The 27,430-nt window shown below is 40.1% G+C and overlaps 2 protein-coding genes across 3 annotated transcripts in view; one reads left to right on the forward strand and one right to left on the reverse strand.

The window, feature by feature from the left end:
• On the forward strand, nt 1-27,248 carry PSMA3 (proteasome subunit alpha 3). Of its 2 annotated transcripts, none has more exons than XM_025393068.1 (11): nt 1-137; nt 2,908-2,990; nt 7,262-7,385; nt 12,319-12,420; nt 12,499-12,572; nt 15,704-15,755; nt 18,512-18,577; nt 22,594-22,640; nt 25,315-25,382; nt 25,836-25,900; nt 27,090-27,248. In XM_025393068.1, exons 1-11 carry the CDS (start codon nt 117-119, stop codon nt 27,132-27,134), a joined length of 747 nt encoding a protein of 248 aa, XP_025248853.1. In that variant the 5' UTR covers nt 1-116; the 3' UTR covers nt 27,135-27,248. The 2 variants fall into 2 exon arrangements, with proteins under 2 accessions (XP_025248853.1, XP_025248852.1); XM_025393067.1 differs by having other exon boundaries at nt 4-137; nt 15,683-15,755.
• Nucleotides 1-27,430, reverse strand: part of ARMH4 (armadillo-like helical domain containing 4) — a 301,177-nt gene that overhangs the window by 247,311 nt on the left and 26,436 nt on the right. The window lies entirely within an intron of this gene.

Genomic DNA, 27,430 nt, shown 5'->3' on the forward strand with positions numbered 1-27,430 from the left:
GTTATTGGTTGGCGATGCAGCCAATGAGCGGGTCTGTTACTAGTTTGCGGCATCCTGTGGTGTAGGGGAAGCGCTCTAGGCCTGGAATCCTTACGCGTCCCGTTGGGTTTAGCACGATGAGCTCAATCGGCACCGGGGTGAGTTTGCTGTCTCTGGGTGTGATAGTTTAACCTAAGGCTTGGGGTTGAAGGGAACTGGGACAGACCACAAGGGTTTCGCGGACCTGGGGTGCTCTAAGACCGCCTTCGGCTGGGTGGGCCACTTGCAGCTGTTTGGAGACCGGTCGTCTTTATCCCCTATATGCTAGGCCTGCGTCTCAGGTGACCATGACTCCTGAAGCTTTTCAGCCCAGGTGTAGCCGGCTTGGCGTCGCCGCGGTGAGGTTTGGAGCAGCTTTGGATTGCTGAGTCACTTTCTTCAGCCACTTAGGGAAACCGAAAGTGGAAACTCGTGGGGCTTGAAATAGTGTGTTCTCTTGAGAACCACCGAGGCAGTGAGATTTGGGATTCCACGGTCTGGAGATCGTGCTTTCTGTGGACTGCGTTTGCAGTTCCCAGGTTGCTGCTGATTCACGGGCCTTCTCTGTCTAAGTGTGCAGATCATCGACCGCTCAGTTTAAGAGTCACTGGAAACCCTGTCGGAACAGAACTAATAAAAATGATCTGAATAACTAAATCTGATGAATCCTTCAGTTTTTCCTTTGTCCTTGTTTTTCCTATACAAAGTACCTAACAGCACTTGTAGGCATTTATTCCGTAAACGTTTAAGTGGTTACTTAGGAACTTAACAGCTTCAGACTTTTGATAGACTGTTGAGGATTTTGCAGTGGGACTTGTTAACTTGTTTGGCTTTCCTTTGTTAAACGTATGTATATGTGCAGTTTACTCCTTTTATGTACTTCTCTATATAGAAAATACAGTTTCTACAAGATTTATTGGTTATTTGCACTAGAGTTACTGAATAATGAGTTTCTCAGTTCCTCAATTTCTACTTAACAAGATTCTCATGCTCAGCCTTAAGTTCAAGTACTGGCGTTCTAAATTTGATAATAGGCAATTTATGTCTGGAATGGTTTAATCCATTCGGTTATGAATGCTAAAGTTCTGCCATACTTTTCTTAGATAAGTAAATGCTCAATAATAAATCTTGTAGCAAACTGACTTTGCAATTATATTATTACCTTCAATTAATAGTATTTCATTCTACAAACCTTTTAAAGAATACTTGATAATATAACCATGTGGGATATTTTAGTAACAATGGTAGGGTTAATGATCTGGGTTTAACAGATCAGGAAACAGACTCAGAAAGTACCACTGTTGAAGGCTTATCTTCTGTGTTCATTTCTCCCAAGAACTCTAGATAGGAATAATTGTTTGTCTGCTTGGCATGTCTGTCCACTTGATTGTTTATTTTGTACTGCATGTCAAAGTAGAGCTCTGGGTTTTCTCCTTACCTTGCCATTTTGCATCTACTACAGTCTTCAGCTCAGTGAATGGTCATATGAAAACATCTGTGATTCATCTTTAATTCCTTGTTTTACTTCCAGAACCAACGCTTTAGCAAGTTTATTTTTTTATTTTTTGAGATGGAGTCTTGCTCTGTTGCCAGGCTGGAGTGCAGTGGCACGATCTTGGCTCACTGCAACCTCCGCTTCCCAGTTCAAGCAATTCTCCTGTCTCAGCCTCCCGAGTAGCTGGGACTACAGGTGCACACCACCATGCCCAGCTAATTTTTGTATTTTTAGTAGAGACGAGATTTCACCATGTTGGCCAGGATGGTCTCGATCTCTTGACCTCGTGATCAGCCTGCCAAAGTGCTGGGATTACAGGAATGAGCCATCATGCTCGGCCTCGCAAGTTTATTTTTATTATTTTTATTTTTTTTACTATACTCTGAAAAAGTATTCCCTTCTACCTCTTCTCTTGTCTAAGCTAGTACCACTATCTTTGGAACACCTTATCTTTGCTTCTGTTGTTCTCTCTAGAATTCATTTTCCACATAAAGCCAGAATGATGTTTTTTAAAATGTAGATCATACCACTCCCCCTGCTTAAATTCCTCGTTGCATTTAGAATAAAATACAAAGTCCTTGTTCCAGCCTGGAAGACCCAACATAATTTGACCCTCAGCTACCTCACTAATACAGTCTATTCTTTCTGCTGCTTACAGTGCTCGGGACACAGTGACCTTACTTCTGTTTCTTGACTGTGCTGGCCTTATTTCTACCCTAAGATCTTTGTGCCAAATGCCAAGAAGGCTTTTCCTTCATATCTTAAATGGCTAGCTTCTTGTCATTTAGGTTTGACTCAGCCTAAATATTACTGCCCCAGAAGGCCTTCCCTGCTGATGTAGTCTGTAGTAGTTCCTTCCATTGCTTTACTCTTTTATTTTCATCTTAGTGCCTTTTCTGATTTACTGCTGTATCTCTAGCACCTAGATTCATGTCTGATTTGAAATTGAAGGACTTAATGAATGAGTGATCACCTTTGTATTCCATGTAGTGGACTAACATAATAGATACTCATTAAGTGCTTGGTGAATGCCAAATGATTTGTTTGAAGTCTTTTAGTTTGTTAATTGCAGAGTTATGGTTACAAATTTAAATGTTCAAACTCCAGTGGTGGTTCTACTACCCCATATTAACCTTTTTAAAAAATGAGTTTTGTAGTCTGTGTGAAAAGTGTTCTGACTTCACCTGGGACTTGTATCCATTACTCTTCAATAGCTGAATATAGCTTTACCTTAGCTACTGTTGCTGCTCTGACAAGTTTCCCTTTCCTCTCTTGCAAGCAAGGTCTTTGTTAGGATATAACATGTTCCTGATGCTTAAGCCATTTAGAGGGGAAGAAACTGCATGGTCATTACTGCCAAAGATACAAGCTTACTGTTGCCTTTTCTCCTTAAGTATGACCTGTCAGCCTCTACATTCTCTCCTGACGGAAGAGTTTTTCAAGTTGAATATGCTATGAAGGCTGTGGAGAATAGTAGGTAAGAAACATTTAACCAGGTATTACATGTCTCCTTTTATTTTATATTTTGGTGATTACGCTTTGTTATGTTACTTTGGTACAAATTAGTATATGTCCCCAAATCTCTATTCATTTCTAGATCTCTTTCTAGGCCAGATGTTTTCCATGAACCCTAGTCCTGTATTTCTCGTTGATTCCAGGATTATCCACTTAGATTATCCATGTTGCAGAGTATATAAAATCACATTCATTATCATCTTTTTGTTTTCCATTTTCAAATTCTTGATTTGTATCATAGGCTTCCTTGGCCATTAGATTTGTGACCTTGTTATTTTTTATGTCTCATACATCTTGTGTTTTAAATGTCTTTTGCAATTAGTCACATGTTCGATTCAGCAAGGATTTTTTCTATGTCTGTTTCTCTTTTGAGACTTGAGTCTCACTCTGTCACCTAGGCTAGAGTGCAGTGGTATGATCTTGGCTCACTGCAACCTCTGCCTCCTGGGTTCAAGTGATTCTCTTGCCTCAGCCTCCCCCAGTAGCTGGGATTACAGGCATGTGCCATCATTCCCAGATAATTTTTGCATTTTTAGTAGAGACGGGGTTTCGCCACGTTGGCCAGGCTGGTCTCAAACTCCTGGTCTCAAGTGATCCACTTGCCTTGCACTCCCAAAGAGTAGCCCCAGTCCTATATTTCTCATGATTACAAAGAGCTGGGATTACAGGTGTGAGCCACCACGACCAGCCTAAATATGATTTTTAAAAAGTCAGATTTATGCAAAGATGAAATATTTTTAAAAGTTGAAACCTTAAAAACGAATGTGTTTTTTTCCTGAATGAAGAAAAAACACAGCCGGGCGTGGTGGCTCACTTCTGTAATCCCAGCACTTTGGGAGGCTGAGGGGGGCAGATAACCTGAGGTCAGGAGTTCAAGACCAGCCTGGCCAACATGGTAAAACCCTGTGTCTACTAAAAAATAAAAAAATACAAAAATTAGCCGGGCGTGATGGCACACGCCTGTAGTTTCAGCTACTTGGGAGGCTGAGGCAGGAGAATCGCTTGAACCTGGCAGGTGGATGTTGCAGTGAGGCGAGATTGCACCACTGCACTCTAGCCTAAGCAACAGAGACTGTCTCAGAAAGAGAAAAAGTGAGGAAAGTGCTTTTTTTTCTTTTTCTTTTCATAATGAGACATAGTTTCGCTCTTGTTGCCCAGGCTGGAGTGTAACAGCGCGATCTTGGCTCACTGCAACCTCCGCCTCCTGGGTTCAAGCAGTTCTCCTGCTTCAGCCTCCCGAGTAGCTGGGATTACAGGCATGCACCGCCACACCCAGCTAATTTTGTATTTTTAGTAGAGACAGGGTTTCTCCATGTTGGTCAGGCTGGTCTCGAACTCCCAACCTCAGGTGACCCACCTGCCTCGGCCTCCTGAAGTGCTGGGATTATAGGCATGAGCCACCGTGCCCAGCCTAAAGGTTCTTCTTTTTAACGATCTATGTAACCTGTCTTTGATACACCAAAACTGAACAAATGATAGTTTCTTATTAAAAAAAAAAAATTATTCATTTTAAAAAAGAGACATGGTCTCACTGTGTTGCCTCAGCTGGTCTTGAACTTTTGGGCTCAAGTAATCCTCCTGCCTTGGCCTCCCAAAGTGATGGGATTACAGGTGTGAGTCACTGTGCCCGGCCTGTTATTCCTTTTTTTTAAAAAAAACTTTTTTTAGGGGCAGAACATAGAATCTTGCTTTGTCACCCAGGCTGCAGTGCAGTGGTGTGATTACAGCTCAGTGTAGACTCGACCTCCTGGTCTCGAGCTATTCTCCTGCCTCAGCCCCGCAAGGTAGTTGGGACTGCAAGCATGTGCCACCATGCCTGGCTAATTTTTTGTAGAGACAGGGTTTCACCATGTGGCCCAGGCTGGTCTCAAACTCCTGAGCTCAAGTGATCCGCCTGCCTAGACCTCCCAAAGTGCTGGTATTATAGGTGTGAGCCACTGCACCCAGCCGAAGTCTTTGAATTCTTTTGAAAATTATTGACCTTGAAGACTGCCTGAGAGGATCTCAGAGATTTCCAGATTTTCAAGAATGTTTTAAACATTGAGGAAGATGTTGAGTTGAGATAATTAAGACAGGCTTCCTGCTGAGCGTGAGCCACGCCTGTAATCCTAGCACTTTGGGAGGCTGAGGCAGGTGGATTGCCTGAGCTCAGGAGTTCGAGACCAGCCTGGGCAACACGGTGAAACCCCGTTTCTACTGAAAATACAAAAAATTAGCTGGGTGTGGCGGTGTGCTCCTGTAATCCCAGCTACATGAGAGGTTGAGACAGGAGAATCACTTGAACCCGGGAGGTGGAGGTTGCAGTGAGCCAACATCGCGCCACTGCACTCCAGCCGGGGAGACAGAGCGAGACTCCATCTCCAAAAAAAAAAAGTGACAGGGTTTCAAAATGTTGGCCAGATGGGTCTTGAACTCTTGGCCTCAGGCAGTCCTCTCACTTGGGCCTTCCAAAGTCCTGAGGTTACATTCTGACCTGTAGAGCTTGAGTTCAAGTAAGTTTGCAAACCTTTTGGGGAAATTCATTTAAATTAGCAGTGGTGAAGAGGAAATGTATTCTAGCATCCAGGATAACCTCAAAGACATGGAATCAAAAATGAACATGAAGTGTTGGAAGGTTGACAGTGAGGTAACTTCAGTAGAGTACAGAATTTATAACAGGAAATTGAATATGCTCAGGGGGCTCTGCCAGACTCTTAGGAGTCTAACCTTGCAAGGGGAGCTATGGAAGACACCTAAAGTATTGGGGAAGGAGTGTCAGAAATTCTTAGAAAATTTGTTGTGTGCATCTGTTCATTTTTCTGGGAAGAAATGCCATAACTATCATCATCAGATTTTAAGAGACCTGTGAATGACACAATTCCCCTGCTTTTTAGGTTGTGGATCCCTTTTTATATTATGACTGGCAAAATGAAACAAAGCTAGCAATTAGGCTGGTCTTAGATAAAATGGATTAGAGAAGTAGAAAAGATGCTGTAGTAATGTAGGCCTGAAATTATAAGGATCCCAATGCTGGTATAATTATTGTAAAGAAGTGGACATGAAGGAAATTTTGAAGAAAAAAAATTAATAGTAAATAGAAGCTCAACCTGGAGGATGTAGAGTTTGGTGATGGTGTTACCCAAAATAGAGAAGTGCTGGTAGTCCCAGCTACTGAGACTAAGGTGAGAGGATCACTTGAGCTCCAGACTTCAAGTCAAGCCTGGGCAGTATGGCAAGACTCCATTTCTTTAAAATAAAAAAAAGAAGAGAAAGTTGAGATAATTTTACCAGAAAACTGTACAATCAAGCATTGCTTATTTTGTCTCTATTGTTTCCAATCAGAACTACCTTTATCAAAAAGCAACAGAACAATAAAGTGTAACACATGTTCATCTTGAAATGGCAACATGTAATTTCTCCACATTTTACTTAAGCGGTTGTGTGTGTGTGTGTGTGAGAGACAAGGTCTCACCCTGTTGCACAGACTGGTGTGCAGTGGTGCAATCTTGGCTCACTGCAGCCTCCACCTAACTGGGCTCAAGCAATCTCTTACCTCAGCCTCCCAGGAAGCTGGGACTACAGGCGTGTACCACCATGCCTGGCTAAGCCAGGTTTCGCCACGTTTCCCAGGCTGGTCTTGGACTCCTGGGCTTACGAGATCCTCCTGCCTCAACATCCCAAAGTGCCGAGATTACACCATGCCTGGCTTTAAGAGGTTATTTTAAGATCTTTTTATTTTAAACAGTTGTAGCAGAACATATATTTTATTCTCTTATATACTTATTAGAAGCAATATGTTTATTATGGGAAAATTGGAAGAAAGAGATGAGCAAAAGGAAGAATAAATCATAATCCTTCTACCCAGAGCAGTCACTGTTAACTTTTAAGTTTGTATCTAACCTGTCTTTTATATGTCTGTTATGTACCATTTTTAATGGACATGAATTTATGTCATTTGTTTATAACATAATTATCATGTCAGACACTGCGCCATATTGTGTTTCATTAGCATTTTTATACTTATATATTAATATATTTTTAGTCAAATGATGTACTAGATTCTGGAGGGAGGGTCACATGATATTTATATGGATGTAATGTATTTATTACACTTTAGTGTGTTTTCTCTTCCTGGTTTTCAAATGTTTTAATGTATTTGGCATGCCTTAAATGTTACTTATTTTGTTTTGTTTTTTTGTTAGTTTATGAAGTTTATTTTCAGTTAAAAAACTGATTTTCTTCTCCTTGTTTCAGTACAGCTATTGGAATCAGATGCAAAGATGGTGTTGTCTTTGGGGTAGAAAAATTAGTCCTTTCTAAACTTTATGAAGAAGGTTCCAACAAACGACTTTTTAATGTTGATCGGCATGTTGGAATGGTAAGGTAATGTTTTAAAATGTTCCTTTTCGTCTTGTCCAATTTCTTTTGAAGTAACTGATTGGAATAGATCACTGTGCAGTCACAAAAGTAATCAGAGCGAGTTACTGCATTGGTCCAGTTCACTGTCAAGTAGAAAGGCAGTATTCTCATAACCTTATTAGTGATGGGGGAAAATCCAAGTTGCTGAAAGAAGAGCAGGAGAGGGAGAGGGGTGGGGAGTATGCGTAGAAATGAGATCTTGGCAACACACATCACTGATGAAGGCATATGCTTGAGAGGTGAAGAATCTTTAGCTTTCTGTATCTCTTGTGGGGATCACTGTCACAGTAAAGATGCCATCAGATAGCAAACACCTTTATATAAGGTGGAACATCAGGAAAGGATGTTTAATGAAATGGAAAAGTGAACACATCCATAATAGTTTCATAGGGCATGACTGAAATAAGTTATTCATGCAGTTGGTATCTAAGTTGTGAGGGACTAAATTGCAAGCCCAGCCATAAATACACTACTGGTATATACCACAGTTACCCTACATAGATGGCAGACTTGGCTTGTAAGAACCAATACCGGGAAAAAAAAAAAAAAAGAATGGAATGATTCTAATCCGGCCACCTGAAAAGGAAAGGAAGAAAGGAGAATATTTGTATATTAGGTTCTATGCTGGGAGCTCTTTACATAAATTACCTTGTTTAATTTTGACAATCCAGTGAAGGTTATATCAATGTCATTTTGTTTCTTTTCTTTTTGGTTTGAGACAGAGTCTCGCTCTGTCACCCAGGCTGGATTGCCATGGTTGCCATCTCAGCTCACTGCACTCTCTGCATCCTGGGTTCAAGCAATTTTCCTACCTCAGCCTCCCAAGTAGCTGGGACTATGGGTGCCTGCTACCATGCCCAGCTAATTTTTATGTTTTTAGTAGAGACGGGGTTTCACCATGTTGGCCAGGCTGGTCTTGAACTCCTGACCTCAAGTGATCCATCCGCCTGCCTCAGCCTCCGAAAGTGCTGGGATTACAGGCGTGAGCCACTGCGCCCGGCCTAATGCCATTTTCACAGGTGAAAAAATAGATGCACAGTTAGTAAAGAAAAGCTGGGATTCAAACTTGGGTCTGCGTGTTACTCCAGAGCCCTTTCTAAATGAAAAGACACCTTATATGACCCACATCGTTCAGCTGATAGCTTTCTTATATCTAAATGAGATTTAATGTTACACACAAACACAAAAGGTACTGGTAAAGTATAACCAATAAACCATAAAACTAATTTTTCTTCTTCTTCAAAGATTATTTTATCTCAATATTTTTCTCCTGAACAGATTATTTTGCTGCAAATGACAGGATTTTATTTTTATTTATTTATTTATTTATTTATTTTTTTGAGATGGAGTCTCGCTCTGTTGCCCAGGCTGGACTGCAGTGGCCGGATCTCAGCTCACTGCAAGGTCCGCCTCCCGGATTTACGCCATTCTCCTGCCTCAGCCTCCCGAGTAGCTGGGACTACAGGCGCCCGCCACCTCGACGGGTAGTTTCTTGTATTTTTTAGTAGAGACGGGGTTTCACCATGTTAGCCAGGATGGTCTCGATCTCCTGACCTTGTGATCCGCCCGTCTCGGCCTCCCAAAGTGCTAGGATTACAGGCTTGAACCACCGCGCCCGGCCATATTTTAATTTATTTTTTGAGGTGGAGTCTCTGTCGTCCAGGAAGGAGTGCAATGGTGCAATCTCAGCCCAGTGCAACCTCCGCCTCCTGGATTCAAGCAATTCTCCTGCCTCAGCCTCGCCAGTAGCTGGGATTACAGACATACGCTGCCACACCTAGCTAATTTTTGTATTTTCAGTAGAGACGGGGTTTCACCATATTGGTCAGGCTGGTCTCGGACTCCTGACCTCAAGTGATCTACCCGCCTCTGCCTCCCAAAGTGCTGGGATTATAGGCGTGAGCCACCGCGCCCAGCCTAGCATTTTATTCTTTTTAAAGGATGAACAATATTCCATTGTGTATATATACATTTTCTTTTGATTTTTTGTTGTTGTAGTACATATTTTTTTTGTTATCCGGGTACTAAGCCTAGGACCCAGTAGTTATTTTTTCTGATCCTCTTCCTCCTCCCACCCTGCACCCTCAAGTAGGCCCCAATGTCTGTTGTTCCTGTCTTTGTATCTATGAATTCTCATCATTTAGCTTCCACTTATAAGAGAGAACATGTGGTTTTTGGTTTTCTGTTCTTGTGTTAGTTTGCTAAGAATCATGCTGAACAGATTTATTATTGCCAGCGAAACTGATATGTTTTGATGAAATGTGCTAGATTGTAACCTAGCTAGTAGGAGGTGATCTTGTATATTTTTATGTAATAGAAAAAGTTTATGTTTTGAAAAAAATTATGCATAAATATACGCACACACACACACGCAGGCCTTGCTCTGTTGCCCAGGCTTGAGTGCACTGACATGATCATAGCTCACTGCAGCCTTGTGCTCCTGGGCTCAAGTGATTCTCCTGCCTCAGCCTCCCAAGTAGCTGTGACTACAAGTGTGCTACCACACCTGGATAACTTTTTGTTTGTTTTAAGAGATATGATCTTGCTGTGTTGCTCAGGCTGGTCTTGAACTCCTGGGCTCAAGCGATCCTCCTGCCTTAGTTTCCTGAGTTGCTGAGATTACAGGCATGAGCCAGTGTGTCCGGCCAACATTAGACATTGAGGAGGGTTGGAGAAAATTAAGGCTTAATATCCTCCCTTCTTCCACAGTTGTCATCTTCAAGTGATTTGAGAATTATGTGACTTTATAGTAAGCTTTCTCTAAAGCAATAGAAGATTCTTTAAGTGGTATAACTTACTGGCATGGGTTACCTTGGGGAAGTTATTTTAAACACCCATTTTCTTGTCTGCAAAACAAGGGTGATAATAGTACTTGGCACATACAGTTGTTGTGAGGTTAAAAATTATTATGTAAAATGCTTAACATGTAATGAGTGCTCAGTATCTCTTAGTAATTATTATTACTATTACTGGGTAGCATAGGAAAAAAAGGCTTTTAAAGATTTTGATACCGCTTTTAAATTCTGTAACTGTCCTAGGCTAGAGGGTTTCAAATTTGGTTGGTTTATGGTACCATAAGTATCCCAGTAGTTTTTCTCATGGCTTCTCTAGGCTAAAAATACCTAATGGTTTCGTTTTTAAGTATTTAGGTCCAAAGAACTTAGTGTTTACATCCTAAAAACTTAGTAGCCATTTTTTAAAAAAATACACATATAGTGAAAAATATTTTTATTTAAAAATTAAAATGTTTTATTTCATTTTAAGCAACCAAAATTTCTAGTATGTACACTGCACAACTTCCCAACTTTGGATGCAGCCCCTGTCATTTCCTGTTTCACACCGATTTTTGCACATTACTTATTTTTTTCATAGCAACCACTAACAGCCTAGCTTCTGAAAGATGTGAAGGCATTGAAAGGAATGTAGTAAAATGATCTAATGTTCAAACTGAACTACTTGGACATTTTTCTCCAAACTTAAAATATGCCACACTAGGCTGGGCGCAGTGGCTCACACCTGTAATCCCAGCACTTTAGGAGGCCAAGGCAGGCGGATCACCTGAGGTCGGAAGTTCAAGACTAGCCTGACTAACATGGAGAAACCCCGTCTCTATTACAAATACAAAAATTAGCCGGGCTATGGTGGCACGCACCTATAGTCCCAGGTACTCGGGAGGCTGAGGCAGGAGAATAGCTTGAACCCAGGAGATCGAGGTTGCGGTGAGCAGAGATTGTGCCACTGCACTCCAGCCTGGGCAACAAGAGCAAAACTCTGTCTCAAAAAAAAAGAAAAAAGAAAAATATGCCACACTAACATGTGATTTCACTGCAGTGCCTGAGGGCTTCTCGGCACATACATAGTAACTGCAGTTCTGTTTTTTGTTTGTTTGTTTCAGATTCTGAAATGTTTTAAATTTCAGATTTTTGGATTAGATATCCTCAACCTGTAATAACTTTAGAGAAAAGATCAAAATTGGGGCAGGCACAGTGGCTCATACCTGTAATCACAACATTTTGGGAGGCTGAGGCAAGCTGATCACCTGAAGTCAGCAGTTCAAGACCAGCCAGGCTAACATGGCAAAACCAAACTCTGTCTCTACTAAAAATACAAAAATTAGCCAATTCCAGCTGCTGGGGAGGCTGAGGCAGGAGAATCCCTTGAACCAGGGAGGCAAAGGTTGCAGTCAGCCCAGATGGCGCCATTGCACTCTAGCCTAGGTGACACAGTGAGACTCTGTCTCAAAAAAAAAAAAAAAAAAAAAAAGATGAAATCTGACCAAGACCCATGGTTTTTTTTCTTTATAATGAAGTAGTAAATCAGGGGAAGAGGATTTATGATAGAAGTAGTCCTGAATATTGGCTAGGCACGGTGGCTCACGCCTGTAATCCAAGCACTTTGGGAGGCCGAGGCGGGTGGATCACCAGGTCAGGAGATCGAGACCATCCTGGCTAACATGGTGAAACCCTGTCTCTATTAAAAATACAAAAAAATTAGCCAGGCGTGGTGGCGGGCGCCTGTAGTCCCAGCTACTAGGGAAGCTGAGGCAGGAGAATGGCGCGAACTAAGGAGGCGGAGCTTGCAGTGAGTGGAGATCAGGCCACTGCACTCCAGCCCAGGCAACAGAGCGAGACTCTGTCACAGGAAAAAAAAAAAAAAAAAGGAAATAGTCCTGAATATGAGCATTGGACAAAGCAATGAAGTTATACTTAGTAAATTTCTAAATTATAATTTCATACTCAAGCATCAAAATGCCTTGTAGAGAGCCTTTAAGCCAAAAAAGTTTATTTTGAATGGTAATACTTGTTAAAAAAATTTAGTAAATCTATAATAATTGCAGACTTTGATTTGTGATAGGAATGTGTTCCTCTAGTAAATTGGTGCTTTTTTTTCAGGCAGTAGCAGGTTTGTTGGCAGATGCTCGTTCTTTAGCAGACATAGCAAGAGAAGAAGCTTCCAACTTTAGATCTAACTTTGGCTACAACATTCCACTAAAAGTAAGTTGATAACATGTTGAGAAACCTTTTGGACAGTAATAGAAGTTTATTAATAAGCTTTTCTGCTTCCCTTCATAGCATCTTGCAGACAGAGTGGCCATGTATGTGCATGCATATACACTCTACAGTGCTGTTAGACCTTTTGGCTGCAGGTATGAAATTTTGTGAATTATTCAAAAGGCAGATCTGTACTATAGATAATTATTATGTTCCCCAGCATCTTAGCCTTTTACATACTTAAAAATAGGAACTCTTATCGAGAAGTATTAGGGCAATTATTAAATAAAACAGTGTACATAGAAACTACTTGAGGCTGGGTGCCATGGCTCATGCCTGTAATCCCAGTACTTTGGGAGGCTGAGGTGGGAGGATCCCTCGCGCCCAGGAGTATGAGACCAGCCTGGCCAACGTAGTGAGAACCTATCTCTACAAAAAAATTTAAAATTTAGCCAGGTGCAGTATCACATGCCTGTAGTCACAGCTACTTAGGAGCTGCTTGGGAGGATCATTTGAGCCCAGGAGTTCAATGGTGGAGTGAGTTGTGATCATACCACTGTACTCTAGCCGGGGCAATAGAGACTCTGCCTCTACAAAAAAAAAAAAAAAGTTTGAATAGTGAAAAGGACTATATAGATCTGAAGTGATTATAAAACAAGGAACTGATAACAATGACTTTAATCTGATTATAATAAACTCTCTGGTATTAGTCCCTGATATTCTTAGGTAATTTTAAATATATGCTGTGTTAACATTAAGCAGCCAATTATACTTCAGTTTTCTTATTAATTTCCATCTGATATACTTTAAGCCTGTAGGTAATATGCTATTAAATGGAGATTATTTTTGGCAGTCAGTAATTAGTCCATACAAAATTACATCTCACAATTCCCATTAAGCACAGTTTTTCTTTCTGTTAAAGTGAAGTGCTGATACTTTATTTTGGGGTGAAGTGGGGATTCAGCTGCATGAAGACCTGCAATAGGTATAAATATTCAAATTTGGCTTCACAGAGAAGACTTATGACTAGATTTTTCTAAAATGAAAAGACATGTTTGGCTTATGACTTAAAAAAAAAAGTCAAACATGTTTGGTCAAAATAGTGCATATACTAACATCTGAGTGCTCAGCTGTAGTCCTACCTTTGAGTTGTTTATCATCAGTCATATTTAATTACTAAGACAGATATTAAAGAAAACTTGAGTTTTATTCTATTGGTAATGTTACATTAGTGTTTTATGTTTTGTTTTACTTTTTGAGACAATTGCTCTGTCACCTGAGCTGGAGTGCAGTGGTGCCATCATGGCTGACCGCAGCTTTCACCTCCTGGTTCAAGCGATGCTCCTACCTCAGCGTCCCGAGTAGCTGGGACCACAGGCATGGGCTACGATGCCTAGCTAATTAAATTTTTTTTTTTTTTTGGTAGAGACGGGGTCTCACCATGCTGCCCAGGCTGACATTAGTCATTCTTAAGCCTCTCACTTAAATTACATTATGAAACACTTTGCTTTCAGACTATGTAGAATACCTTTCAACTGAGCTCTGAGTTCATCAAACTTCTCTACTCTTTTCAAGGAAGTAAAAATAGTAGAGATAACTTTTTTTTTCCCATAACTTTTTTTTGTTTTTTTTTGAGATGGAGTCTCGCTCTGTCGCCCAGGCTGGAGTGTAGTGGCACGATCTCGGGTCACTGCAACCTCTGCTTCCCGGGTTCAAGCCATTCTCCTGCCTCAGCCTCCTGAGTAGCAGGGATTACAAGCGCCTTCCACCACACCTGGCTAATTTTTTTATTTTTAGTAGAGATGGGGTTTTGCCATGTTGGCCAGACTGGTCTTGAACTCCTGACCTCAAGTGATCCGCCTACCTTGACCTCCCAAAGTGTTGGTTGGGATTACAGGCCTGAGCCACCGCGCCGGGCCAGAGAGAACTTTTTCAGTAAACATCTGTTGGGCACTAAGTTAGTCATAGATGTGGAGACACAGGTGTGAAGTCACACTGATAAAATCTTAGAGGTGATATGATAAAGGGACAACAATTAGGGAACAGAATGTTTCTGGACAGGAGGCAAGGAAAAGAGTGTGAGCTGTAAGGAGACTTGGTAGTTGCAAGCACAGGAACTGGTATGAAAATATTTGGGCCAGCGATAGTTAAGTATGCTTGGTGTGTAGAGTATGAGGTTTAGAGATGATATTGAAGATGTAGGAAGGGGTCCAGTCATGTAAAAGTCTGTGTTCCATGCTGATTTTCAGCAAAGGAAATGTTGAAAGGCTTTAAAATAGTGACAGTGAGCTATATATTCTGAAGGATAAGTCTCATATCAGGGTAGAAGATGGATGGAAATGACGGTAGGGATGGGAATTGAATAAAAATATTCCGCATATGAGATGATGTGTAAGATGATGCTGGTTTCTTTTCTGCTCTAAGGCAAATATAGTCGTCCCTTGGTTTTTGTGGGGGATTGGTTTTAGGACCTCCCATGAATACCAGAATCCAAGGTTGCTGAAGTCCCTCATATAAAATGGTTAAGTATTTGCATATAACCTGTGCATATCCTCCTGTATATGTTAAGTCATCTCTAATTACTTGCAATACCTAATACAGTGTAAATAGCTGTTACACTATATCGTTTAGGGAATAATGACAAGAAAATCACAGTTGTTCAGTACAGAAGCAATGTTTTTTGAAAGTTTTCTATCTGTGGTTTGTTGAATCCACAGATGCAGAACTCATGGAAACAGTGCCCACTGAATGTTGCAATTTCAGAAAATCAGTATTTCATACAATTAGCTAATAGCCTAATTTGTTGAGCATAGAAAAATACACTGAACCAATTCTGATTATTGCAGAGAAATGACTGGCAGGATATTGGGAAATAGAATGAAGGGTAGAAAGGATTTCACATGGATTCAGTATACTCTCTGCCAGGAATTTTGTTCCCTTGACCTTTTTGTGTTTATGCCTTATTTTTTGGGCCCTCTCATTAGTTTTGATTTTCATCTATCTTATCATTACTCCTTTCCCTGTACTGCTAGACTTTCTAGGACACCTTAATCAGAAAGATTAATATTAAACAAAAAAAGCTACATGAATTTTGAATAATCTCAAGTATGTACTAGTTTTAATTATTTGAAACCACTGTATGAAAGTACTATATGTATATTAGTAATTTATCTCAGAAACAAAATATAATTGCATTTTAATCATTTTTTCAAAAATACTTTTATGTTATTGCCATGGTTTAAGCTGTTTGTATACTTTTATGCAGTTTCATGTTAGGGTCTTACAGTGTGAATGACGGTGCGCAACTCTACATGATTGACCCATCAGGTGTTTCATACGTGAGTACTTTTGAATCATTTGAAATTCTATTTTAGTTTAATGGTATTTCATTAGCATTTAAGTCTCATTATAAGATTATATGAAATTTTTAAAAAACTCATTCAAGCAATTTTTTTTTTTTTTTTTTTACAACAACCTCTTGTCCAACAGCATTTTTTTTTTCCTTTTTGGTGGAACAGGATCTCACTCTGTGACCCAGGCCGGAGCACACTGGCATGATCCAGTGGCTCACGTTGGATCTGATGTTGATCTAACAACAGTTGCGTGAGCACAGCGGCTCACTGCAACCTCTGCCTCCCAGGTTCAAATGATTCTTTTGCCTCAGCCTCCTGGGTAGCTGGGATTACAGGTGTGCACCACCTGGCTAATTTTTTTGTATTTTTAGTAGAGACAGGCCTTTGCCACTTTGGCCAGACTGGTGTTGAACTCCAGGCCTCAAGAGATCTACCCACCTGGGTCTCCCAAAGTGGGAGTATTACACGTGTGAGCCACCGTGCCCAACCATGTTTTCTTGTTTATCATTAATAACCGATACGAGGCAGAGCAAAGATTTGTTGTTTTCAATATGTTATTTATAGAAGCTATACAGTACATATAGTATTTTGAATATGTAATTTTCCTTTTTTACTATAAACACTGTCTTAAAACTGTATTTAATGTCTTCTTTTTTTTTTTTTCTCACTCTTGCCCAGGCTGGAGTGCAGTGACACAATCATAGCTCACTTCAGCCTCTTAACTTCAGGGCTCAGGCGATCCTCCTACCTAAGCCTCCCAAGTAACTGGGACTACAGGTCCATGCCACCATGCCTGGCTAATTTTTGTATTTTTTTGGTGTCTGTAGAGACAAGGTCTTTCCACGTTCCCAGGGCTGGTCTCAAACTCCTGGCCTTAAGCAATCCTCCTGCCTTGGACTCCCAAAGTGGTGGGATTACAGGCATGAGCGTCCATGTCCAGCCATGTCATCCCTTTTATTTTATTTTATTTATTTTTAAGATGGAGTCTCTCCCAGGCTGGAGTGCAGTGGCTTGATCTTGGTTCACTGCAACCTCCTTTGCCTCCTAGGTTCAAGCGATTCTCCTGTCTCAGCCTCCCAATTAGCTGGGATTACAGGCATATGCCACCATGCCTGGCTAATTTTTGTATTTTTGTAGAGATGGAGTTTTGCCATGTTGGCCAGCTGGTCTCCAACTCCTGACCTCAAGTGGTCTGCCCACTCCAGTCTCCCAAAGTGCTAGGATTACAGGCGTGAGCCACCGCACTGGACCTAATTTTGTTTGAGACAACGTCTCGCTCTGTCGCCTAGAGGGCAAACCTCTGCCTCCCCAGTTAAAGCAATTCTGCCTCAGCCTCCCGAGTAGGCTGGGATTAGAAGCATGCACCACCACACCCGGCTAATTTTGTATTTTTAGTAGAGACAACGTTTCACCACGTTAGCCAGGCTGGTCTTGAACTCTGGATCTCAAGTAATTCGCCCACCTTGGCCTCCCAAAGTGCTGGCATCACAGGCGTTAGCCACCTTGCCCTACCTTCCCTTTTAAAGAGAAGGTTTAAATGTGATTTCTAAGAGCTTTCCCTAAATTATTATTCTTCTTATTATTTTTTGGAGATAGTCTTGCTCTGTCACCCAGGCTGGACTGCAATGGTGTAATCTTGGTTCACTGTAACCTCTGCCTCCCGGATTTAAGGGATTCTCGTGCCTCAGCTTCTCTCACGTAGCTGGGATTAAAGGCCTGTATCACCACACCTGGCTAGTTTTTGTATTTTTAAAAGTAGAGACGGAGTTTCACCATGTTGCCCAGGCTGGTCTGGAACTCCTGGCCTCAAGTGATCCACATGCCTCAGCTTCCCAAAGTGCTGGGATTACAAGTGTGAGCCACCGCACCCAGCCTATTATTACCGCTTCTTAACTGTTTTCTTGAGATGGAGTCTCACTCTGTTGCCCAGGCTGGAGTGCAGTGGCGTGGTGTCTGCTCACTGCAACCTCCGGCTCCCAGATTCAAGTGATTCTCCTGCCTCAGCCTCCCTAGTAGCTGGGATTACAGGCACCTGCCACCACAGCCAGCTAATTTTTTTTGTATTTTTAGTAGAGACGGGGTTTCACTATGTTGGCCAGGCTGGTCTCCAACTCCTGACCTGAGGTGATCCGCCTACCTCGGCCTTCCATAGTGCTGGGATTTCAGGCACCTGCCACCACAGCCAGCTAATTTTTTTGTATTTTAGTAGAGATGGGGTTTCACTATGTTGGCCAGGCTGGTCTCCAACCTGAGGTGATCCACCTACCTCAGCCTTCCATAGTGCTGGGATTACAGGCATGAGCCACCGCGCCCGGCTGTGCATCCTTTTCTTTAAAAAAATTTACAAAATAAAAACATTGGGGTTTAGAGTACTGAACTCATAGGAATTAACTTTATTTCTGTGTCTCAGGAATATATAATTTCATTTTTCATTTTCATAGTGCTAAAATCTTTCCCATTCATGTTCCCCAAAATGTCTCAAAGTGTATATGATTATGCAATTTAAATATTTTTGGATATACCTCTATTAAAAATAGAGGTAGTGTTAGAATTGCTTGGTATTTTAATATTTTTGAGCCCTTTGGCATTCATCAGAATGTGTTTGACTATACTTTTCCATACTTGCTTTTAAAAGTCATTTAACATCCTTTCACTAGGTTATAAATAGAAACATTAGTAGTCATTAATTATATATGATAGCATACTAATTCAGTGATTATATATATATTTTTTCTAAATAGGGTTATTGGGGCTGTGCCATTGGCAAAGCCAGGCAAGCTGCAAAGACGGAAATAGAGAAGCTTCAGGTAATAATTAATGCTTGAATTTTTACTACATTGTCATCCTTATGCAGTGAAATTTTATCACCACAGACATTTCAGTCTAAGGCAGGGATGTCCAATCATTTGGCTTCCCTGGGCCACACATAAAATACACCAACAGTGATGATAGCTGATGAGCTTAAAAAAAAAATCTCGTAACGTGTTAAAGTTTGAATTTGTGTTTGGCTCTGTGCCCCGTGGCTGGAGAAGCTTGGTTTAAGGATATAGTGTGGTCTGATGTTTAGAGTAGAGCTTTATGAAGCTGCTAAGTCACTGAATGTGAAAGCTGATAACATATCTACAGAGTTGTGTTATACATCCCTTTATGATTTTTAATAACTGCTATAAAGCCTCAATCTAGAAAAACGCAGCTTTTGATGAGATTTCACAAAATCCTTGAAACCTATTTATGAATCTATGTGAGCTCTAGTTTGAAAATTTTAAAATTTTGAGTTAATAAAAAGTTATATTTTTCCTATATTCTTTCTTTCTTTGGAACACAGCTTTTATGTCTGGCTGTGCTCCACTGGTTCTCTTAACTTTGCTCCTAGCCACATAAGGCATAAATTTTAGCCTATACTCTTACAACTACCCACTTATTTTTTCACAACATACAGCTATTAGTGTGAAAAAGTTTTCTTAAAAGCTTGGTTTTCCTTTTAGCCATACATTGATCAACTTAAAGACTTCATGGATACTGTTTCAGTATTATTGATGACCTCTCAGAAACTTGCCTAAAAAGCAGACGTACAATTTATCAGGGTTTTGGTAAACTGAAGTGAGATAAAATTTCACATGCATTTAAATGTTAATGCTGTACTAGAATCTTTCTCAACTACTCATTCAACTTATTTAAGGCCAGCTTCTAGAAAATATTTATTCGCGCTTGGCATTTATACAATGCTGAGTTCTAGAACCATCTATAAAGCCTAATTTGTTTCGTATTTTAGTAAAGTTGACAAAAGGATCTTAGAGGTCATTTAGCCCAAGCTCAACTGCAGATTAAACACACTGCATAGGACCACAGAATCAGCTGGTTCTGAACAGTATCCAGACCTTATGAGTCTTAGACCTATGTTCTTTTCCATTGCACACTTACTAGTCTGATGCTAGGTTCCTATCTTCTACTCTTTTCCTTTTGTTTTCACCTCTCCATACTATTATATGGAAAGTTGAAAATTAGAATATTTATACTCGTTGAGGGGGATTACCCCTGTAATACCCTATCAGTTTGGTAGGCCAAGTTGGGAGGATTGCTTGAGCCCAGGAGTTCTAAGACCATGCTAGGCAAAAGAGTGAGACCCTGTCTCCTAAAACAAAATGTTAGCGAGGTGAAGTGGTATGTACCTGTAGTCCTAGCTACTTGGGAGGCTGAAGCAGGAGGACTGTTTGAGCTCCAGGAGTTGGGGGCTACAGCGAGCTGTGATCACGTCACTGCACTCCAGCCATGGCGACAGAGCGACACCTTATCTCAAAAAAGTAAAGGAAATTAGAATATTTAGAGCAGTTACTATCTTTCTGTAGTTAAATCCTAGTAAGGAATGGGAAAAACAGTAAGTCCCAGAAAAAAATCAAGAAAAAAAATCACTTTAATTGAGGAACACTTACAGTTTGTGACAAAATTATGCTGTGAATCAGGTGTTACAAATTATGGCCCACTGCCTGCTTTTGTGTAAGTTTTATTGGAACACAGCTACATTCAGTTCATGGCTACTTTTCGAAAATACAACACTAGACTATAACATTTGGAACAGGGAACAGAAACCAGAGCCATACAGCTAATAAACCTGAAAATATTTACAAGTTGATGCTTTACAGAATCCATCTGCTGACCCCTGCTCTGTATCATTGTTCTCTTCTGATGGTTTACCAAAAAATAAAAACTTTACAAACATATGTAAAAATATATTTGCCATTTAAAATGTGCTTTTCAAGTTTGACTTTGTAGGATGCAGTTAATTCACTAAATACAGAACTTAACCAATAAGGGCAAAAATTTAAAGATCAGTATTCTTTCCCTTCCTGTGATCACCCTCAATTTAACATGAAGAACTGTAAACATCATAAGCTTACAACAAACTCATCTAGTTAGACTTCAGTTAACCACTTACACATCCCCCTTCCCTATAAACTATTTGAAAAAAGCTGCAGGCATATTGCATCCCTAAATACTTTATTCTCCTTATACCATTATCAGACCCAAGTATCATCTAATAGTCCATAATCAAACTGCCTGAGCAATTTCTACACTGCCTTTTTAACTGTTTCAAACTGTCGAGGTTCACATTTTCTTCCTTAGATCTCTTTTAGTCTTTTTCTTCCCCAAAATATTTCTTTAAGAGTCTATGCCACTTGCCTTTAGTTGTACCCAAATAATGGTTTATCTATTTCCTAAGATTAGTATTCTTAAATTTAAATTTAGTGTTTTGTTGTTGTCATTGTTCCTTCTTCCTCATGTGGTTGTGCAGGCATAGCTTGAGCATCCAGATTTCAAAATTGAAAAAGAAAAAAAGATAATCTAGCTTAAATATATAGTAGTTGAATCACCTAAAGTCTAGACTGCTGTATGAGCACCTGTTACCTTTCATTATATTCCATCATCCCCCAATGTATCCACAATAGATGAAGGGCAGTTTGCGCAAACATCGTTTTGATCCTGTCATGTCTTGTTGAGAAATGCCTGTCTATTCAGAAACCTGTATGTCCGATAATAAAATCTTGCACTGGTTACTATCAAAACCTAACGACATACAGACTCCTCACCTAGGCCCTAGGGGTACTTTTCTACCTTGATTTCCAAGTGTTCATTGAAAGAATGCTTAATTCTAATTTGGAAAAAAGCTTTTGGCTTCCCACTTCTGCTTTATACGTTCATCTCTCTTGAAATCCAATCCAATCTATATTCTTTTTTTTTTTTTTTTTTTTGAGACGGAGTCTTGCTCTGTCACCCAGGCTGGACTGCAGTGGCCGGATCTCAGCTCACTGCAAGCTCCACCTCCCGGGTTCACGCCATTCTCCGGCCTCAGCCTCCCGAGTAGCTGGGACTACAGGCGCCCGCCACCTCGCCCGGCTAGTTTTTTGTATTTCTTAATAGAGACGGGGTTTCACCGTGTTAGCCAGGATGGTCTCGATCTCCTGACCTCGTGATCCGCCCGTCTCGGCCTCCCAAAGTGCTGGGATTACAGGCTTGAGCCACCGCGCCCGGCCCCAATCTATATTCTAAGAACCTGCTCAAATCTTGGTTCTTCAAAGCTTTCCCTGGTATTTTGCATTTTTGCTTTGAATAGTTCCACAAAGGATGATTTGTTACTCCTTCCTTCATCTTTCTGTATCTTGCATATAGTAGACATTAATGATTTGTTTGCATTTTATTAGCCTAAATTGGCTATAAAGAGAATCAGATGTCTTCTCCAGTCATTCAAACTTCAGGTCAGACTTCAGATTTATAGATGGCTGTGGATTTTTATAATTTTATCACAAAGTTAGGGGTAACTATAGGATATCTCAGAATATCTTTTTTGGTGTATAAACTTTTTTTTCTTTTTTTTTTTTTGAGACGGAGTCTCTCTGTCGCCCAGACTAGAGTACAGTGGCGTAATCTCGGCTCGCTACAACTTCTGCCTCCTGGGTTCAAGAGATTCTTATGCCTCAGCCTCCTGAGTAGCTGGGATTACTGGGGTGCACCACTTCCATGCCTGGCTATTTTGTATTTTTAGTAGAGGCAGGGTTTCACCATGTTGGTCAGGCTGGTCTTGAACTTCTGACCTCAGGCAATCCGGCTGCCTTGGCCTCCGAAAGTGCTGGGATTACAGGCGTGAGCCACTGCGCCTGGCCTGGCGTATAAATTTCAAAACATTAAAATATGAATCAGGAAACTTCGATTCTGGTCTTTTTCAGACTTCAGGTTATTTTCCTTGGTTTTTATATCTGAGTATAAAAGTGAAAATAATTACACAAGTGGAAAATGTTCTTCTGATGAATATACATTTTATTTTCTGTAGATGAAAGAAATGACCTGCCGTGATATTGTTAAAGAAGTTGCAAAAATGTAAGTTGAAATTTTTCTTACCATCCACAAAAATATTTCACTTGACCTTTGCATATATATATTACATTAATCCTAAGAGGCTGTTTTCCTGTAAAATAACTTAGTGTGTTTTAGAAGGTAAATTTAACATTCTAAGAAGCCTCACAAAGGAGGAAAATGTTTTCAAGCCACATTTTTTAGTAGTAATGAATAGGATGGGAAAAATAGCTTTTGACAAACTCCTGTTACAGGTTAAGGACATATAATGTACCATTAGGGCCTTAATTTGTTAGCTCCCAACTTCTCAAATCTCTTAAGTACTAATAATAATAATCTTAGATTGCCTCTAATAATGCTTACAAACTTTATAGGTTTACAACTAATTATTTCCATACATGATCCACGAAGCTGGCTCATTTACATGATCTGTTTATTTGGGAACGATATGTTTCACTTTTTCAGGTTTATTATAAAAGTTCCTATAACAAGGTAAGAGCAGTATGACAAAACATTTCAAAAACTAGCTTAAGAAACCCTGAATAGTTGATGACAGGTATGTAAACTAGAATACTATTAATATGTAACAGGTATTTAGACAGTAAGCAATAAAAAAGTCAATTAACCTGGGTAATGATGTTTCAAAAATTTTTTTATTCTTCTAGATAAAAGAGTGTAGACATTTGGTATTACAAAGATTCCAACAAAACATGTTGTATAGCCAGCTTTTTAGATTCAAAAGTTATATTCAGATAATTCATAACACCTCTAACTATTCCACATTAGAACTACATGAACAAGGTCTAGTCAATCAGCTCTCTGTACGGTAGTGTCTCAGGTTTTACATCTAACAATACAAGGAAGAAAAAAAAATTCCAATGGGCTCTATTGTATAATAAACATACTATTTACATGACACTCAGTCTCTTATAAAGTGGTCCATCATTACTGCTACTGCCTTTACCCCTCCTGCTTCCTCCTCCCCTCCGCCCTTCCAGTTTCAGTTGTGAAGCAGGCAGAAGCCATTCTAACGGCAACATTAGGAACCAACATACAGCAGAACTGCTAAGAAAGGAAGTCATTTATCTTCCTTGAATTGTGTAGTATTTTATCATGATATACTCTGTTTCCTTCACTGAACCAATCCTTTGAAGTGCTTCTGGAAATCAGTTCTTGCCATCTTTTATATTTAGGTATAATGGTAGTCATCTATTAAGTGTTCCATGTTAGGAAAGCCATCCCTTCTTCATTTAAGAAAATGAAGCAGCATGTTATCTTTTACTTAGTTCTAAAAAATTGAGATCCTCTCATATTATAGCAAGGTTTTAGAAGACCCTCCAAAAAGTAAGGTGTGTAACTCAGTGGAAAGCATTAGATAAAAGCTATACTCTGCTACTGTACTTAATTTCTTGATTTTTTTTTTTTTTTTTTTTTTTTTGAGATGGAGCCTTGCTCTGTCGCCCAGTCTGGAGGGCAGTGGCACAATCTTGGCTCACTGCAAGCTCCACCTCCCATGTTCAAGCAATTCTCCTGCATCTGCCTCTCAAGTAGCTGGGATTACAGGCACCCTGGCTAATTTTTGTATTTTTAGTAGAGACGGGCTTTACCATCTTGGCCAGGCTGGTCTTGAACTCCTGACCTTGTGATGCACCCGCCTTGGCCTCCCAAAGTGCTGGGATTATAGATGTGAGCCGCGGCACCTGGCCTCTTGATACTTTTTACGTTACTTTAATATGTTGGATGGCAGTGCCTCCTTCTTTGCTGTAATTTGTAAAGTACTACAATGTGAAGGCCAGGTTTTGTGGCATATAAGCCATTATAAAATGGACAAGGAGCTTAAAAAGACTACTGCCAAGAAGCTGTAGGTTGAAGAGACCATAATAATTGCAAACACATAAATTAGTTGGTTTTACTTATTTATTTGAAACAGTCTCAATCTCCTGACCTCATGATCCGCCCACCTCTGCCTCCCAAAGTGCTAGGATTACAGGCACAAGCCACCGTTCCCAGCCAATTAGTTGGCTTTAAAAATATTAAAATTAATGGGACAAAAAATAAATTTCCTAAAAGGGCACAGTTAATGACACTTCTTCCTAGTGAATCCATTTTCTTTATGAGGTATCTTTTATAGTTATATCTTTTGTTTTTTGAGACGGAGTCTCTCTCCGTAGCCCAGGCTGGAGTGCAGTAGTGTGATCTTGGCTCACTGCAACCTCTGCCTCCTGGGTTCAAGTAATTCTCTTGCCTTAGCCTCCTGAGTAGCTAGGATTACAGGCACCCACCACCACACCCAGCTAATTCTTGTATTTTTAGTAGAGACAGGGTTTCACCATGTTGGCCAGGCTAGTCTCAAACTCCTGACCTCAAGTGATCCATCAGCCTTGGTCTCCCAAAGTGTTGGGATTACAGGTGTGAGCCACTCACTGCACCCACCCAAGTTATATCTCTAAAGCAATGTGCAAAAATAAACTGAACTTGGGTTGATTAGATATATTGAATATTTGTTGGGAGAGCAAATGTTTCATTTCAGTCCCTGTGTAATTTGTCTTCTCTAATGTTAAATGCTATGTAGACTGTGTCTGTGTAATTTTATAATTTTATTATGGATGGACATTCTAATTTGTACTGACTATGGGTCTGTGAACTACTACAATGTTTAGAGGTTACCAAAATCTTACCTTTCCCTTTTCTGTTCTAGAATTTACATAGTACATGATGAAGTTAAGGATAAAGCTTTTGAACTAGAACTCAGCTGGGTTGGTGAATGTAAGTTATTTTTGTACATTTATTTGCCTTAGGAATTACCTGTACCACAGCTAATCTACAACTGAGAGTCCTTTCTAAAATAATGAAAGCTAAAACAAATTTACTAGGTTGTCTAAATGAAGGGAAAGTTCTGCTTAATAATTGACTTAAGCTGTGAACAGGTTATTTTTTGAAACATCCATTTCATGGTTTTAAAGATACTATGCTATAAATTAATGCTCAGGATTTATAAATTATAGCATAATTTACTTTCATTTCCATAAGAACTTAATGTGTAGGCACATATAATCTCATGTGGAAGCAGCACACTAAAATATTTGAGTATTACTCATAGTACAACTTTGCAACCCTAGGTGAGGCAGATCTGTGGATTGGGTAGATCCTGTGGTATACTGCAAGTTACAATACAGTACTCAATTTAAAATTCATTTACATATGTGGCTTAATTTACAGTAACTAATGGAAGACATGAAATTGTTCCAAAAGATATAAGGGAAGAAGCAGAGAAATACGCTAAGGTAAGCCACAGCACAAAAACTTCTCTTGGCCAGGTACAGTGCGGGGAATCACTTAGCCCAGGAGTTCAAGACCAGCCTGAGCAGCACAGCAAGACCCCATCCCTAATTTAAAAAAAAAAAAAAAAAAAAAAAACTCGTCTAACCAAAATTGTGTTGAATAATATAAACCAACTTGGGTGGCTTCTATTAAATATCACTAACAGTTCAGTTGAACTAAGGATAGAAATTTTCTAGGTTATCTCTAGTGGATACAGTTGCCTTGGTTCCAAAAAAATTGTGGGGGGTTTAGAGTGCAAAGAGTTTTTTTAGGACTTTTAAGTATATGTTCTATTTTTTTTTTTTTTTTTGAGACAGAGTCTTGCTCTGTCACCCAGGCTGGAGTGCAGTGGCCCATCTCTGCTCTGCAATGTCTGCCTCCAGGGTTCAAGCAATCCTCCTGCCTCAGCCTCCCCAGTAGCTGGGATTACAGGAGCACGCTGCCACACCTGGCTAATTTTTGCATTTTTGGTTTCACCAATAATACAGAGACGGGTTTTCACCAGGCTAGTTTCAAACTTGACCTCAGGTGATCTGCCTACTTCGGCCCCCAAAGTGCTGGGATTACAGGCTTGAGCCACTGCACCTGGCCTCTTAAGTATACATTCTATCAAAGATACAGTCATTGCATGTTAGAGCAACATTTGCTTAATTATCTTTGCGCGGGTATCTTTTTTTTTTTTTTTTGAGACTCTCACCTTTAGTCTGTTTTTATTTTTTGAGACAGAGTCTCACTCTGTCGCCCAGGCTGGAGTGCAGTGGCCGGATCTCAGCTCACTGCAAGCTCCGCCTCCCGGGTTTACGCCATTCTCCTGCCTCAGCCTCCTGAGTAGCTGGGACTACAGGCGTCTGCCAACTCGCCCGGCTAGTTTTTTGTATTTTTTAGTAGAGACGGGGTTTCACTGTGTTAGCCAGGATGGTCTCAATCTCCTGACCTCATGATCTGCCCATCTCAGCCTCCCAAAGTGCTGGGATTACAGGCTTGAGCCACCGCGCCCGGCCTTGCGTGGGTATCTTATTTTAGAACTGTTCATTCAGTTACAAGTAAAGGAATTTAACCACTTAACTCAGGTGGTTGTAGCTTAACTTGCCCACAGGTACGGGATATAACAATTTTAAAAATCAATTTTAAACACCTATTTTCTCTTAACAGGAATCTCTGAAGGAAGAAGATGAATCAGATGATGATAATATGTAACATTTACTCCAGCATCTATTGTATTTTAAATTTCTACTCCAGTCCAATGTAACTACTTAGCCCTGGATTATACATACTGTCCAATTTTCATTAAATTTTTGTCTTATAACTATTGAAGTTTGGTTAATATCTGCTTTACAAAATTGGTGGGGGTAAATGAGGACATTTACTCAATTTTAAAATATAGATTTATGACTACTGAAAAATTCTTTGGTTAAAACGCTGCAGAATTAATTCCAAGACTGTAGATTAATTCAAAGCCCCATCTTCATCACTCAACTAGAATTTACAGATCA

The sequence above is a fragment of the Theropithecus gelada genome, chromosome 7b (assembly GCF_003255815.1).
Source record: "Theropithecus gelada isolate Dixy chromosome 7b, Tgel_1.0, whole genome shotgun sequence".
Classification (NCBI taxonomy): domain Eukaryota; kingdom Metazoa; phylum Chordata; class Mammalia; order Primates; family Cercopithecidae; genus Theropithecus; species Theropithecus gelada.